Below are 18,374 nucleotides of genomic sequence, written 5' to 3' on the forward strand. Positions count from 1 at the left end.
GAGAATAGAAACAGAAAGGGGACCAGCGATGATTAACACAACAACCAGTAAAAGGACAAAAACAATGAGGACCATAAGCAAAATAAGAAAGGTTTGCAAACTTAATATTCCACTATTTGAATGCAATTTTACTTTTTCACATAATTTGTGTTGACTTTTGCTTCTAAGCTTTGAGAATAAGTTGTTTAAAGTGCTCTGATGAAACATAAGCAAGACAATACAATTTCCCATTTAATTTATTTGCAACACCAGCCTTCGAAATCAGAGAACGGACATTCATATGTTCTCTTAAATGAAGTATTCATGGGTTTTGGTGTCATTGTTCAATACAGAGTTTGCGATTTCCAACAAGTTCCAACTACTCTCATATCATAAATTCTTAACCCCCTAGCTATAATATATCTTACCCTCAGGAACTGTGGCAGGACCCTGTCTGTTGCCTACTTGCCTTGCTTAAGTATCCTACCAATATATCTCCAAGATAATAAGCAAGAAGACAAACAAGTTGAATAACGCATCCATGAACGATACCACAAAAACAAAAGAACAAGAATAATCAAACCCGTGATTCTCACGGGTCACAAAACTAGTTTTCTTTGACACTCCTATAGATGACATTCGTACGATTCTTCGTGAAGATGTACTTGGGGTCGCTATTCCCCGTTTAATTGCTATTTAGCTTCCGTAATTTAATGGGGCTTTGCCCCTCTTTAGCACCCAAAAAAAAATCTAGTAAATTGGAAAATATTTAAATTGACATTTTTATCCTTAAAAACATATCTTATCAATAATATTTTATGTCATATTAGTTATTTTACCAAAAAAAATAGACAATCTACTGGTGTGAAACCATTGATTACCAAACACGGCCATAATCTTTTCATAAATAATTATTTAGTCTTAACATAAACAAGGAAATTATCTAAAAAAAAAAAAGGTAGTAAGCTAACATAAGGAAATTATCATAATATCATATCATATATTACTAATATCTTTAGAATATAAACGAACGAGTTCCGTCATTAATCAACAAAATATACAGTATATATACTCCGTGTTTTTTTCCTAATAAAAGCCTATATATACCCTCCCTTGCATCCCGCGTAAACCCTCTTCCCTTGCATCATGGAGGGTTTATGTAAAAACCCTAATCTTATTAATTAGGGTTCCATAAAAATTCCATCAAATCACTCTTAATTTTTCTTGGTTTAATTAGTAGCGTTTGTCATCAATGGCGTCTACGTATATGAATTCGTTTTATTTGCTTGGAGACGACGAAAGCGTCGACGTCTCGGAATTGTACGCTTCCATGAAGAAGAAGGCTGTTCTTGAAGTGCCCTCTTCTCCTCCAAAGTCCAGAAAAGAATACACTGTTTTCGGTAGTTTTCTTTCTTTCTTTCGTTTCCTTTTAATTTTTGTTTTAGTCGTAGGGTTTTTACTTTTAAATTTAGTGGCGAAGTTAAGATTTGAATTGACGGTTTTAATCATAGATCCATAATTCTAGTGCTTGATACGAGTATTAATTAATGTAGTTGTGCGTGTAACCGGGAATAATTATTGAATTTTTTTTATTAATCGAATTCAATTTCTTTGCTGTTAGGGACGTGACCATGACCGCCCATACTAACCCCCTCGCTTTACCACAATTTAATCTGATGTATTTATTTTAATTTACAAATTCACTAATCTTTGTTGATGATGATAATGTTACATGTATGAATAATTTCATTAATTGGTGAAATCTAATTAAAATTGTGTATGCATTTGTAATGGTTTTATTAATCTTATTTATGACGTCGTAAAGCGATAATCTTGATTAGATATTACAAGAAAAGCACTTTAATTTGTTATTTTGCAAATTTTCCAATTTTAGATGTAGTTGTTTCATTATTATTGTTAATCGTTTAATTTTAGGGGAAAAAACGAACAAGAATTTTCTTTCCGTATGTCTAAAGAGTTTCATTGTGTAGTTGTGGTGTTTGCTGAATTTTGATTTCTTATGTATGCCTTATGTGGGAACAACTGCAGGTGAAGAACCCGAGAGGTTAGTTTATGATGATGAGCCTAATTGCGAACCAAGTGGTTCTAATGGAAAAGGGAATTTAGCGAAAAATGGCACAACTAAGAAAACATATGTCCAACAAGGCCAGAGCTATGGTGGTGGGAGAAGAGGCCGGGGAAATTATCATAGAGTTCAACATTCCAATGGAGGAGTAAATGGAGACAGCAAATTTGGAGATGGAGAGAGGCCAAGAAGAAACGGGAATTGGAATGATGGTGGCAATAGGAGGGGAAGGGGTAATGGTGGCTATCGTGGACAAGGAAGGGGTGGCATTGAGTACCGAAGGATTGATAATGGAGATGTTGCTGGTGGCGGTCATTCTAATGCCAATTCTGAAGGGTAAGGTTTTCTTAATACTGTTGCTGAATCTTGTGTTAGTCAGTCTGTGAGGGTATTTTTGCTTTGAAGATGTCTCCCCGCACTTCCGTACCCATGTCAGACACTCGTACCCAAGTCGTAGTAGCATAGCTTTGCTATTACAGTTAGAATGTTCTTCCATAGCTGTCTTATAGTTTATTGCTCTGTCACAATCTAATACATTTAGACGCTTTGATATGACAATAGAGTTCTAGTACAATATGAGAATATATGCTGTTCTTATAATTCAGACTTGTTCTCTGGTTCTTAAATTTCTTAATTGCTGAAATCTAGTCGTGTGGCTGTGTTAAGGTATCGGTTTTTTTTGGTATAGTCCTCATTAAAGAGCTTTGCTATACGGTTTAATCATAATTCATATATACAGTAATTCTGGGGCCACACTTGAATCCTCAAATGGCAAAGAAGCTGGCGTAAAGGAAACAGTTGAGGAGGTCAATTGCAATGTTCCAGAACCAGAGGAAACACCCGAGCAGAAAAAAGAGAGAGAGATTGCTGAGCTAAAAAAGAAAGAGTGGGAAGAAAAGCGAAGAAAGCGGGAGCAGGAGGAAGCTGAGGTATATTTTTATTAACATCGCGAGGATGAAACTATAATTTATCTTTCATTTGTTATGAAATATTGATTGGAGTTTAGAGGTAGTGAAATGGGGCCTCTGACTATATAATGGCCAGGCCTAACATGGATTTTGTCGCCCACGGACAAGCGGGCTAGCATATTTGGTACTGTTGAGCTTTGGCTTGTGTATTTTTTGGGATATTGCATTGTCCTCACCCCGCTTTGTAGGTCTGGTGGATTGAAGTCCAGTGAGCCATTTACCGGTCAAACAGTTCTAACATTAATTTATGTATTTTAGGAAGCTAAAAAGATGACTCTAGATCAATATGAGAAACTCGTCTTGGAGAAGAAGCAGAAATTGAACCTCCAAAAGGAAGAAGCAAGGAGAGTTGTGGCCGCTGACAAGGATCTAGAGAACATGAAACTTGTTGGAAAAAAGCAAGATATTGATGACATACTGGTGAGTATGCACTCAGACATTTCTCCATCTATTATGTCTTGTTTACATGTTGGTAGACTTATTTAATCAATTCAGTATAATCGAACTTTGTATACTATCATTGCAGATAGTTGGGAAAGCGAAGGCAAAGGCGAAAGCTGTTGTTGACAAGCCAGTAAGCATCACTTTCAGGTTTACTTTTACATTTATAAGATTTTGATGATGTCTAATGTAGCTCTTATATTTGCTCTTAATCCAGAAGAAAATCGAGGAGAAGCTGAAGAAGAGTGATAGCTTGGATAAGCAGGGCCATAAGCCAGTGGTATGTCAACTTGTTTCCATGTCGTGACACTGGTTTCCGTTGCTAAGAACTTGTATTGATTTATTCACCCTTGCATACCCTTAATGCTTCGAATTATCGGTGTTGGGAAGAAATCGGCTGATTCTCATAATGCAACTCATGACGTAGTTTTGCGATATGAGAACACCACCTCTTTTTGTTTCACACGGGAAACTTGAGGGCATACAGATTCCTGACTCGGAGTATTTAGGCGGGGGTAATATGTTACTGTTGGGGTTCTCTTGTAGAAGAGGTGGAGTGTTTGGTTGACCATACATATTTCCAAGCTGAAAATCCACCTCAAACACATGAGACTTTCACCGCATCTTTCACTATAAGACTGCCTTGCCAAATCTTGTGCAAAACGAAGTGTGTTAAAGCTATTGTTGTTATCATTAAACTCTTTGCAGGCTGTGAGCGTGGCTAAACTATTCGAACGAGCTTCCTTTGGTGGGTTGCACAGAGATGGAAGAGGACAAGGTGGTGGCAACCAGAGTGGGTTTGGCCGCAAGTTCCCTTACAGGGGTGGTTCGGTGGGCAATAATGGCGCCGGTAAATTCCCAACAGAACAAGACGTTAAATTCCCAACAGAACAAGACTTTCCTGTTCTTAGTTCAGTTGCACATAAGCTAGAAACAGTTCCCTCTGCAGCACTGGGTAACGCACCCGCACCATCTGGAACTAACAGCTCTACCTCTGAGTCTATTGACCGGTCTGCAGCTTCAAGCAGCCGATCTGGATCAGTTGCACAAAAGCCAGAAACAGTGCCCTCTGCACCACTGGCTAACAAACCCACACCATCTGGATCTAACCTCTCTGCCTCTGGGTCTACTGACAAGTCTGCAGCGTCTAGCAGCCGGTCTGGCTCACGTGCTAATCATGCTAGGACAGGCCACCGTGCTCCAACTCGTGGTGCTACCACTCGATCTGCGTCTGCGCGTAGTGATACTGTAAAGGCAGAACATTAATGTTGCCAATTATAGATAGGGATTTAAGCTTTGATCTTGTAGGTTTCTATCTAGGCTTCTGATTAAAGCTTTAATACTTTTTGAGAACTAAGTGTTGCATTCTGTTTTGTGTTATTCTTTGATGGTATGAACCATCCTAGTATCTCATAATCACATTTGATTCTAATAATGGCAAGATTAAAGTTCCTAATTTTAGTAGCAATTTATTCATCGTCTTCAAAGAAGAACACTCCTTAGAAACTGTCCTGCTGCTTTTGATCTCTGGAGCTTTACAAACCAGAGCAATCTCCACAGACAGAATCTTTTTTATTTTGACAACTGTGATTAAAAGATAGCGTCTTACAATAGAAAGACGACGCATTAAAGTTGATAGGTTTCCCACAAAACTAATAATAAGAGAGTGATGATGATCAAACTCTTGTACCAAATACGTAATCCAGTCGACAATTCATGATGAATTTTATGTTGTAATTAAAACCACAAAGGGCTCTAACTCCGAGCGACCGAGCCTACTGCCAAACCACACTCTTCTAGCAAAGCTCAGCTAGGGCAGGACGTAGGCTACCATGATTATTTTGGCCCCCAAACATGCGGGTTTTTGGTGGGTTCATGGGTTGGGCTATTGTAAACTTTGGAAAATACATTGTCCAAATGTAATTATGAACGAGACGGGGTATAATGGGCATTCCCGTCCATAAACAACTCTAGCTACAAATAGAGTTGCCAATGGGCCGTGTCGTGCCGTCCAGGGTCCAGGTCCGGGTCCTAGCCCGTCGTGCCCAGCAAAAATTTTGGCCCGACCCAGCCCAACCCAGGCACAGTCAATCATGCTTTTGGGCCGGGCCGAGTTGGCCCGCTTTTCCAATCCCCCATCCTGGCCCGCCCTTGGTCAAAGTCTTTTTCGAGCTGTCTAACCCGTGGGCCGGCCAAGTGACTTAATTAATTAATTTATTTTAAAAAAAATGATTCGAGTAATGTGTTTATAGTCACGCCCACTCACACTACGCAACATGAAGCGCCAAAGTAAATACAACACTATGCAAATGTTTACAATAATTCGTATAAATTTCCCAACATTACACATATCTAGGGCCGTGCCTAGGTCCGACTTTTTCCCAAATCTCACACCGTGGCCCGTCCCAGGCCCGGATTGCCAACTCTAGCTACAATGTCATAGGCGTGCTAGAGATTCGAGGCAAGAGTTGGAAGAAAGACGACAAACACAATGGTATTTTGTTTAGTCCCATAAACTATCCTAAATTTAAGGCCACCCTCATGCCATCCATAAAAGGGTGCCTTAATTCCTAAACAATTGTCCTTAAATTCTTAAAAAGGCCTAAGTTTGGCATTTGGTAGGAGTTGTGATCCTATGGAATTAAAGAAAGTAAAGGTCACATACTTGTACAAAGGGTCACTTGACCTCTAACATGTAATAATTTTATAAGCAGAGACTGACTTTGGTCACCTATAAACGGAATAGTCCAGCAGTCAAGAAATGCATACCAATCTAATGCATTATCCATGTATCCACGTTAAGTTACATTAACATGTCATTATCAACTTCATTATAAAATTTACTCCCTCCGTCCCGTTCTGATCAGTAATTATCAAGTATACACCGTAATACTTTTGACACGAAGATCAAAGAAAATAAAATAAATAATTTTAGACCATAAAAATGACCAAAAGTGAAAACATATGATAACTACTGATTAATACACTGAAAATAAATATAGATGACTTTTAATCGAAACGGAGGGAGATTACTCATTTTTGACTACACATGGGATAAGCTAAGACCATAAGGCTACAATTTTAGACTTGATTATGTACGGAGTATTTAGATATGGTCGTGTCATGATAATTGCCATATTAATTCATTTGTTAATACAGTAATAACTTGGTCACCGGTCTTTACATACACACGGTTTCTAGTACTCTTGTTTGATCACTGTTTTTCGTATGCCGACGAATCATTAGAAAAGATCAACAAAAATATGATAGGGCAAAAATATGAACTATAATCTGTCTTGTCAAGATAATATGGAGAAAAAGTAAATTTTTAACATACAAAATTGCAATAGAATGATTTATTTAAGATCAACATTGGTGTTTTATTTAAGTCTTGACAATAAAAGCATAAGAGATCAGAATGTAAACTTTTGTTACTTGCGTTATTCTCCTTCCATGTTGATCATTTGTTTATCTTTATTTTTATAAAAATTAAGGAGAGAGTAGAGATTATTTGTGGTTATTGTGAATGAATGACAACTGACAAGTGAACAATAATGCTATTGAAAGATAAAAATAGTTAAATACTCTCATTAAAAGTCCTTCAAATATTAAAAGGTAAATAAATGAACGAGACAAGGCCAGAGGCAAAGCTACGCCTGGGTCCTAAGGGCCATAGCCCGTGCCAGAATATAAGTATATTTTTGTACAAGTATGAGAAGGCATTCGAAAGATGTACAAAGTAGCTGAGTTGGTTATTTCAAATTAGCTCCAAGCATGAGAATAAGGGTTCAATTCCCCCTACAGATAGTTTTTGCTTATTTATTAAGTTCATTTTTCCCATTCTTCCCCAGCATACTTATTATACTCATTGTTTTAATATTTTCGTAAGTTATTACTTATTATAGTACTTGGCATTTCAAGTTTTCAACAATTGTATGGCAAATATACTTTTTGGCCCCATCACACTTTCCATTTGAGCTTTGTCCTGGGGACAACTAAAATACAATAAATAATTTTTTTTTATTGAAAATGGTACTAGATAATCACAAATCAACAGTCAAACAATTAGTCTCGCTGAAGACGGGTCGGAGCAAGTGACGGGTAATGTCACTCACAAAATGAATAGAGGGTAGAAGGCGGGGGTACCTCCATGTGCTTCCCTCTCTCCTCTATTTGGGTCATTTATGAGAGAAAATGGTATCCATCACTCCAAAGTGACGGATACGTGCCGTCACAAATGAGATTTTGTGACAGTCAAATATAGAGTTCAAGGGGAAAAAGAGAGGGGCACGATGCCTTTACACAAAATATTAACACAAATTCTCATTATAGACGGACACTATCCGTCTATAGCTATAGACGGACACCATCCGTCTACAGCTATAGACGGATAGTGTATCTCTCACAAATAAAAATGGGTAGTGCAAGTGGGTGGAAAATGGATACCCCCACTTGCATTACCCACTTTTATTTGTAAGAGAGACACTATCCGTCTATAGCTATAGACGGGTAGTGTCCGTCTTTAATGAAACGGACTAATTAACACAAATAGCAAAAGGCTGAGGGTCATTATTCCACCAAACAAACCGAAAACCAAACTTTGGCTATTAGAAGCAACTCATCTAGTAATTAGATCAGCACTTGCATTGCACTCCCTTCTCTTGAAAGTGAGCTCCCACCTTTGTAAGGCTTGCAACAGTTCTCTACAATCTAGAATAATATTAGTGATAGCACTCTGATTTAAGAAGGACTTTTGTATGTTATCAACCGCATATTTGCAATCCGAGCTAATAGTGCCAGCAACACCTGGAAAATTAGACGCAAGCAAAAGAGCTTCCCTAATGGCAAGGACCTCAGCAAAGTAAGAAGAGTTCCATCTAATACTTGATCCCGATCCAACAACCCAAGAACCTAAATGATCACGACAAATACAAGCCAAACCCGCCAAGCCAACGAAACATAAAAGGAGGCATCACAATTAATCTTAAACTTACCTAACGGACGGGGTGGGGTTCCAAACAGAAATGGCAGGAGCAGTAGAAGCGATGGGTGAAAGGGCTGAAACAAAATGAGGTTGCTGGGAGAACCATTCCCAAGCCAGAAACCTAATGTGATAAAGCCAAAGATGGTGGGGGGGGGGGGGGTGTCTTTGGGAACCTTGTCCTTAAGAACCCATTTATTCCGTCTCACTCAAATATTCCAAATAAAGAAGGAGAATAGAGTAGCCCAAGGGAGTCCACGATTAAAATTCTTTTTGGGTTAAATTATTGTATGAAATTAGTCCTTTAGGGAGAGTTTATGAAATTTGGAGGGAGATTAAATTCGTTCCCACACATTACGAGAAAGAACACAATCACGCAAAACATGAAGAGTGTCCTTGGGAAAAGAATTACACATCTCGCAAGTAGAAAAGGGATAATATTTCTATGAAAAAGAGTTGTTGCAGTGAGTAGCCTATCTCACCAGTCGAACCAGACCATGATTCGTACTTTCGGTAGAGTATGGATTCTCCAAATCCACCTCAAATCCGCCGCAAGATTATTAGGGAGAGCATTATCATGCCCCTACAAATAGTATCATAAGCGCGGGCAAATTAGGAAGTTCGTGTAATATTATCGACTATATTTAGTAATTTGTCGACGTCCTTTATCATATTGGTTTTAAGGGGCATGGGCCTTTTATTTGGGTCTAGAAGGCCTATGGGACGGCCCAAAGTAGCTTTGAGCCGCGTTTGGTCCAAATTTTAGCACGCTAGTCTCCATTTATTAATAAATGAAAAAAATTTCCAATAATTTTTTTTAAAGCAGCGTTGAAGTTATAAACAACTCTTTGTAAAGTCATGTATATTTATTATTGAGGTTTAAAAATGATATCTAACTAACATAAACCATATCTACGAATGCATGATTAAGCATTCTAAAGTGGCGTTGCATGATGTCCTTAGTTTATCTTTGGAGAATAATTCATATGCGCTTCATCAGATTTTGTACATTTTTATAAACTAAGTATGGTTTTTAAAGTACTAGTTGAACATAGTATGTTACTTATATCTTTACATAAGTCGTAAATTTTAGGCCCGAAAAGCATATTTAGTTTTGTACAACCTAATACATTAATCCGAGCTTATGTGCAATTTTATCGAGTTTTGTAAGAGTATTTTTTTTATGTTTAAGTGTGTGACTTCAAAAACTTTAAAGTATAGCTCAGATTCTTTTTAACAAAACTCGATAACTTTTAGTACACAGCTCGGATTCTACACCATACAACCGTATACAACTGGTTGTATAATCTACTAATTGGGGGGGGGGGGGGGAAAGGTATATGTTTTTAAAAAGGGTAAATTGATAATTTATACCTACTATAACAACAGTTTTTAAATTTTTTACCTAAGATAACTTTTCTTTAAAACTTATACCTAACATTTTAGCTTCTTCCAAACTTAATACCAAGATGCATTTTTGGTAAAAAAAAAAAATGAGAAAGTGACCGTTTTGCCCTTACTCTTTAGCCCATAAACACCCATTTCTCATCATTCAAAAACCAACAATAAGTTTATCTCAGCAATTAAGCCATCAACACTCACGACCACCACCACCACCACCAGTCCACCACATTGGCACCCTCACCGGCGACCTCCTGCCATCCCATCACCACCTCACGGGCGCCTTCCCTTTGCCATTTGACACAAATGTAGAATCAATTCCCATGTAAGACTTGGTGTCACCACAAACCCATTCATTTGCCACCAACAGTCCCTACTTGGCCCAGTACCAAACTCCCCTGCAACTTCGCCCACGACCCGAGCTCATCGAAATCGCCGACCACCAGAATCGATTACATGGTGCGCAACGAACAGAACCACAAGCCTCAATGAGTCAACGATGCCAACTTAGTCCTTCTTCCCTCACCATCAATCGAATCGAGGTTTGTAATGGTGGGTTTCGTAGTAGCTTTTTAAATGATTGATTAGATCTGGAGATGTCCGGCAGTGCTTGCGGTGGTGTTTATGTTAGGCAGTCCTTGTGGCGGTTTTGGCGTTTGAGTTGGTGGTAGTGTTTGGGAGGTGGGTAAAATCTTGTGAAGTTGGGTTGTGTTTATGATTGTGTTGGGAATCTAGATGGTGGTCCTAAGTGGTGATAATGCGTGTTGGGCGGCGTTAGATGAAGGTGGTATTGGTTAGTGATGGTGGCAGTGTAATGTAATACCCGCCCTATTAGGGACCCGTTGACTGCCTGTTGACTGATTTTAGACACATATTTGACATCTTGGAACCTTTCATACAAACGGATTTGGAACTTAGTGATTTTGGGGAATGAGAACGCGATCTAGCGTAGGCCACTCGATCGAGTAGTCTTGTGACTCGATCGAGTAGAGGCCACTCGATCAAGTAAGCTCCATACTTGATAGAGTATGGCGGGTTCAGCGTTAGAATATAAATCGTGAAGTCGTAAACCCAAATTAGTTTTTCATTTCATTTCTCCCAAAACCTAATCGACGACACTTCTTCTCCCTCACCATTTTTCAACCTGAAGAGTTAAGAACGATAAACACTAAGAGGGGGAGGGGGTGAATTAGGTGTACCTTTTAAAAATTTTATCCTTAACTTGGTTAATTTATTAACTTAAGTAAAGAATATTGAAGTACAAGACTTGAGAAACTTAATTGAATGTAAGTTCACAAGAAGGTACAACAGCTCTATGTCACAGTATAGGTGACTGTGACACGGAACTTGACTAGGTACAAGCGAGAAATAGCAAAGTGAAAGAACGTAAAAGTAAATGAACAAACAAACGACATTTAAAAAATTGGTTCAACCTCTACTCCGAGGCCTACGTCCAACCGTTATTTTATTGCTTGTTTAAAAATTTACTCAAACTTACTAAACCCCTTACAATGAAAATAACTTGCCAACCTACTCCGGTTGCACTCAAACTTAAAGCTACTCCGCTTCAAGAGTTTATGGGTTCTATCTCAAGGTGTTACAGAATCTCGAATCTCAAGAGTTCACTAAATGAACATGGAGATCACAATTAAGATCTAACACGAGAATCATGGAACAAACTCATTATATCACAGTACAGCGAACTGATACTTGGAGGTTTTACAGCTTTTTCGAAAACAAATGAAGACTTTAAAATCTGAAAAACGTTTTGCAAACACTTGAAGAACAAAACTTTAAATGCACAAATGATTTGCAATGTTTTACAATAAATGCTTTGGAAAGTCTTAAGAAATAAATGAGACTAAGACACTCTATTTATAGTGGGTTTGATCTCAAGTAAGTACAAGTTAGGGAAACTAAATCCAATATAAAAATAGTAGCTTTGAGTGATGGTAAGTGTTAGACTATAGACTTGGGGCTTAAGAAATCAGAAAACTTAAGCTAATACACTCAACATGTGACCTTTTACCAAAATGACAAAAAACTTTTCTAACTTTAAAAGTTTGACAAGTTCAACTTACCATTTATGTAAAAGGTGTTTGCACAAATCAAGAGATTTATTCAAGTGGATTTGTGACTAAAAAATTTCAGATTGTTTTCAAGCTTTTGAAGATTCAAATGTTTAAGGTTTGAAATTTGAAAAGTTTTAACACTTAAACATTTTGTTGAAAAACGTCCTCCATACGGTAGTACCAGAAACCACAGTACAACGTACTGTTGCATGGTTTTGCCATAACTCGACTTGAATGAGAATGTTACACTTACTCTTACATTTTTCGACTAAGGCTGGGAAAATATCATTGTCTTATCTTTCTTGATTATCTTGATCATCTTGAGTCATTGTTGAAAGTCCATTTGGTTGCTTCAATCACTAGTCATTTTCAACTAAGAGCAAACAATCAAATAACAAGGGGACTTGGCATCATCAACTTAATATGTTCTAACAAATTCCCCCTTTGATGATGACAAGTCCAAACATGTGTGATATTCCCCCTTAGCCCATGGTTAGTCGGTCTTTGGTCATTTCAACATATGCATAATTCATAAACATGATCAAGGTAATCGAAGGGTGCAACATGCTTGGCCAAAGTAAAACATCTAATCATGGTGGCTAAGACATAATTACGGTGAACGTTAGCCTAAGAGTTAAAAGATCACACATAAGCATAGTTTTAACTACTTCCCCCTCTTGACATCATCAAGGGAGGATAAAACATATTCAAGGATAGCGAAATATTTCAAAACACACGCAAAGAAGTTCAAGCATAAAAGAAAAACATCCAAGAGTTGCAAAATAAGTTCTGAAAGCAAAGAGCCGAAAAGCTTAAGGAGTAAGAGGGTTAGAAAGGCAACTTTAAATGTACGAGGATGGCTTCTTCTTGTCAAGGCGTTCAAGGAGATCCTCATTCATGGTACGAAGATCACTCATCTCATCCCGTAGCTTTGCATTCTCCTTGAGCAAGCGATTAACCATCCCCATAAGTTGATCTAACTTACTAATCACAATCCCTAGATCAACAGAAGCTTGGACTATGGCATCACCTTTGCCCTGATTTTTCTTTTTTAGTTTCCCATTTTGGATCTCCATGTTCATTCGGGAAAGGAGGCCCAGAGTCATCTCATCACTTAGCTTCTCAACAGCGGGACTCCCTTTCAACACTAAACCTTCCTTTTCGAAAATTAGAGAAAGCCATATCCCATAAGGAATCACTATGTTCTTATCATAGTTCCCGTCTTGAAATTCTGCAGCTATCTCATTAATGCGATGGAACATGAGACGAGGAAGGTTAATGGGAATGTGTTTGACAATATGGTGAATGAGGAGCATGTCAAGGAGAGAGCATCTCCCTCGACTGTTGTTGCTAGGGACAAGGTTCCTAAAAACCAGATTGAAGATAAACCGGATTGGGGCAGGGAGTTCAAGGTCATAGACATTTGTAGGACCATGTTCATCATGAGGTATAAGGACTTTCATAACCTCGGTAGATGTGACTTCCTCAACCTCACCCCAGTCACGTTTTGGAAAGGTGGTTAACCCAATATCATTAATCTCCAAATGGGCCGCAAGTTGTTCGGTTGTAAGGACAAATGGTTTTTGATTGATGTAGGCCGAGAGGGTACCAGATGCAACATTAACCTTGTCAGTATCATAGAATTGAATAATATCGGACAAGTACATAAGGCTATACTTGTCCAACAGATTTACCCAACCCTGAGCTACCATAGCCTCTTTGAAATACTTAAAGGCGGGGGAAGAGTCATACCATGATGTTTTGTAACGCCTGCCACTATGAAAGCAACAGTTCAGAATACCGTGACACAGCTTCAATGTTTCTTCGGAAAGATCAATGGAGTTAAGATGATTTAGGACATCATTTTTGATTGATCGGAAGGAGGTGCAATAATCAGATCCATGCAGGTATTGAGGGGAACCTTCTCCTCTATAATCTCATCCTCATTGATTTTATCCAAACTCGGTAAATCCCGATGATACCGAGGCCGTTTGAGTGCCTTGGTTTTTGAACCGGATCCCTTCCTTCTTTGAGTGACTTTGGATTTGGGTGGGGATGCTTCCGTTGTTACATCATCATCATCACCAAAGATTTCAACCATCTTTCTCTTAGATCGCGCCCGAGAGGACGGTTTTGAGAAAAGTGGATCAAGCCCGTCATCAACTTCCTTTCCAACATCACTATCATCAACATTGATCAATTCTTCAACAGTGGATGCCTTTGTTGAATCAGTCTCAGCCGGCACATCTTCCTCCACTCTCTCATTCACCAAGTCTTTCAAGATTTCATCAACACCATCATCCTTTTTTTTCTCACTTAATTTTTCTTCACTCTTTTCTTTTTCCTTTTTCTCACTTGTTTCACTCTCTTTTTCTGATTTTTCTTCATTTTCCCTTTCTTCATTTTCATTTTTCTCACCTATTTCTCCCTCTTTTTCCGATTTTTCTCCACTCTCCTTTTCTTTCTGTATTCCCTTCTGATTTTCAACATCTTCCTTTTTCTTTTTCTCAATTTTATTGAAATCATCACCTTCTTCCTGTTTGTCTTCATCATATTCCCCCTCTTTTTCTTTTGATTTTACACCTTCACAGACTTGCATGTCGGTGTCTTCTTCCTTATCAGACTCAACATCTGCTTCATGATCCAAATGAAGTGAGATGGGAGGTCTCCTTCTACGACCGCCTCTGCCACGCCCACCGCCTCTTTTTGCGGTTGTTTTCTTTCGTGTCACAGTAGGCTTAACAGTAGCAGAGGTGGTGTCTTTGGTAGTTTTAGTGGTAATGGGAATCATTTCTTCAGTACATGCAGCGGTTTTGGGGGCCATTTTTTGCTTTGCAATGAACTTTGGATTAAAGGTATTTCTAAGATTTATGATTTCCTTGGACAATCTAGGTTTTGGAGGCATCTTTGAATATAAAGGGGTTGATTTTGACGGTTTTTGAGAATAAAGAGAGGTTTGAAAAGGATTTCTATTGTTTAGTTGATAAAGGGGATTTTGTGAGGGGCACTGTTAATTTGTATGAAGGGTAATGACATATACGGTGGGGGTTAAAGAGAGAGTTTAATGTGGTTTTGTGAGGGGCACTATTAATGAGGGTTAGGTGGAGTGTTTAATTGTGATTAATGGGACATAAAGTGGGTGTGGCTCAATGCAAAAAGAGAAAGAGCTTAAATGCAACTAAGGAATCTTGATTTAAAATGCTCGGTTCATATTTGCATGCACATGATGTTTATTTTGCTAATTAACACATTAATTCCAACCTCTAATCAATCATTGGAAAGAAATAATTTAATTTAGCTACATGTCACCTAGTAAACCAATTTCCGACCGAAGTCTTACGAATTGTTCTCTTTCTAACGGTTTTGTAAAAATGTCCGCAATTTGGTTTTCCGTTTTACAAAAGCTTAGATATTTATTACCCTTTTCAACTTGATCACGTAAAAAATAATGTCGTATGTCGATGTGTTTAGTTCGTGAGTGTTGTTTAGGATTATTTGATATATTGATTACACTAGTGTTGTCACAAAATATGGGGGTAGTCTCGAAAATAAGGCCATAATCATGCAATTGTTGACGTACCCAAAGAATTTGTGCACAACATAGAGCGGCACTCACATATTCACTTTCGGCCGTGGACAATGCAACGGTGTTTTGCTTCTTAGAAGCCCATGAAATGAGACACGGTCCTAGGAATGTAGCAATACCCGAAGTGCTTTTCTTATCCAATGTGTCACCGGCATAGTCCGCATCCGAAAATCCTACAAGATCAAGTTCGTAGTGAGTTGGGTACCAAAGATATAGCCCTTGTGTTCCAATCAAATACCTAAAAATCCGTTTGACGGCTTTGAAATGTGATTCTTTAGGATTTGCTTGGAAACGGGCACAAGCACACACACTAAATTGTATGTCGGGTCGACTAGCGGTTAAGTAGAGTAAGGAACCGATCATACCTCAATATACCTTTTCACTAATGCTCTTACCATTTTCATCCTTGTCAAGCTTGATTTTAGGCACCATTGGTGTAGGCATAGGATTAGAATTAGTCAACCCAAACTTACTTAGCATTTCTTTTAAGTACTTTTGTTGATGAATCATTGTTTCATTTTCATTTTGTTTGATTTGAAGACCAAGAAAAAATCCAAGTTCTCCCATCATACTCATTTCAAATTCGGAAGTCATTAAATCAGAAAAGTACTTATAAAGAACATTATTAGTTGCTCCAAAAATAATGTCATCGACATATACTTGCACAAGCAACAATTCATCTCCTTGTGACTTGATAAACAACGTTTTATCCACGGACCCACGTAAGAAACCATTTTCCAATAGAAACTTTGAAAGCCTATCATACCAGGCCCTAGGAGTCTGTTTTAAACCATAAAGTGCTTTATCAAGTTTAAAAAAGTGGTTGGGAAACTCGTTGTTTACAAAGCCCGGAGGTTGTTCAACAAACACTTCTTCATCAAGGTATCCATTTAAAAATGCGGTTTTGACATCCATTTGAAAAAGCTTTATACCTTGATAAGATGCAAAAGCTACAAGTATTCGTATGGCTTCAAGCCTAGCTACCGGTGCAAAGGTTTCATCATAATCGATTCCTTCTTGTTGGTTAACACCTTGCACCACTAGTCTAGCTTTATTCCTTACGATTTCTCCAACATTATCTAGCTTGTTGCGAAAGATCCACCGTGTACCAATTACAGTACGTTGCGAGGGCCTAGGGACAAGATGCCATACCTTGTTCCTTTCGAATTGCTCCAATTCCTCTTGCATTGCTATCACCCAAAGATTCATCGATCGGGACTCTTTGTGACATGGTGCAGTTCAATTTGTGAGATGAAAGCATTGTGTGCACAGAAATTTTGGAGCGATGATCTAGTTTTTATTCCAGAGGTTAGGTCACTGGTTAGGTTTGATAGAGGATGTGAGTTTTGGTGTTTCCATTTTTTGGGAATAAGTGAGTTAGAGGATTCGGTTTGTTCGTCTGTAACAGTAGAGGGGACTGTTGCATGAGGATTGTTTGAAGGAGGTGATTGTGGTTCATTTATAATTTGATTTGGCTGTTCTTCACCATCCTTGTTCCCCCTGGATGAGCTAGCATCATCTTGTGTAGGAGGACAATTAGTTCCCCCTGAATTTTGGACATCCTCCTCAGGCAAGAGTGGCTCCAACTGTTGCTCAGCCTCTTCCACCACTTGATCCATATCATGTCGTGTCATACCAATCTCAAAATCATCATCATATTCATCATCCTCATCATCAACCTGTGTGTTTGACACAAAAAGACTAGATTTGTCAAATATTACATGAACGCTTTCTTCCATTTTCATAGTCCTTTTTTTATAAACCATAATAGGCTTTACTATGATCGGAATAACCAACAAAAACTCCTTCATCACTACGAGCATCAAATTTGCCAAGGTTGTCTTTTCCATTATTGTGCACAAAACATTTACTACCAAAGCATTTTAAATGTGAGAGATTAGGTTTTCTTCCTCGTAGTAGTTCATAGGGAGTTTTCTCAATGATTTTTCTAATCATGACACGGTTGTAAATATAGCAAGATGTGTTTATGGCTTCGGCCCAAAAATTCTTAGGAACTTTAGAGCTAATGAGCATGGTCCTAGCCATATTTTCAAGAGTTCGATTCATTCATTCCACAACCCCATTTTGTTGTGGGGTTCTTGCGGCCGAAAAGTTATGACTAACACCATTCTCATTGTAATAAGACTCAAATGACAAGTTCTCAAATTCGGTTCCATGGCCGGATCTCAATGAGACAAGTTTATAACCAAATTTGTTTTGAACCTTTTTGACCCAAATTAAGAACTCATCAAATGTTTGGTCCTTAGAACTTAAAAAGAGAAGCCAAACAAATCTTGTGAAGTCATCTACAATGACACAAATATAGCGACTTCCACCTCTACTCACAATACGCATGGGACCACATAGATCAATATGAATGAGTTCAAGAGGTAAAGAAGTGCTAACAACCTTTTTGGATTTAAAAGAGCATTTAACTTGTTTTCCTTTAACAAAATCATCACAAAGTGATTTAAACTCAAACTTAATGTTAGGAATGCCGTCAACTAGATCAAGTCTCTTGAGGGTGTTAAGTGTCTTAGCATTTACATGACCAAGTCGTTTGTGCCAAAGCCAAGGGTCGTTCTTTTGAACACTCATACATGATAGTGATTGACCCGACAATGAATATAAATTAGTCATGTAGACATCTTTGACACGTTTACCTTCAAGTATGAGTTCTCTAGTTTTTCCATTGATGATTCTACATTCACTAGCAAGAAATTCAACGATATTACCTCGATCACATAGTTGTGAAATGCTCAAGAGATTGTGTTTCAAATCTTTGACAAGCAACACTTTGTCCACGCATAATGACTTTGACTTACCAACCTTTCAAATACCAATGATTTCACCTTTCTTG

General features: G+C 38.2%; 1 protein-coding gene across 1 annotated transcript; it reads left to right on the forward strand.

Moving 5' to 3' along the window:
* The first annotated feature begins 1,122 nt into the window (after nucleotides 1–1,122).
* On the forward strand, nucleotides 1,123–4,928 carry LOC141591910 (uncharacterized). Its single transcript, XM_074412402.1, has 7 exons — nucleotides 1,123–1,379; nucleotides 2,029–2,401; nucleotides 2,805–2,994; nucleotides 3,292–3,453; nucleotides 3,560–3,607; nucleotides 3,692–3,754; nucleotides 4,183–4,928. Exons 1-7 carry the CDS (start codon nucleotides 1,232–1,234, stop codon nucleotides 4,738–4,740), a joined length of 1,542 nt encoding a protein of 513 aa, XP_074268503.1. The 5' UTR covers nucleotides 1,123–1,231; the 3' UTR covers nucleotides 4,741–4,928.
* Nucleotides 4,929–18,374: the final 13,446 nt, after the last annotated feature.

The sequence above is a fragment of the Silene latifolia genome, chromosome 7 (genome assembly GCF_048544455.1).
Source record: "Silene latifolia isolate original U9 population chromosome 7, ASM4854445v1, whole genome shotgun sequence".
In the NCBI taxonomy this organism is placed as follows: Eukaryota; Viridiplantae; Streptophyta; class Magnoliopsida; order Caryophyllales; family Caryophyllaceae; genus Silene; species Silene latifolia.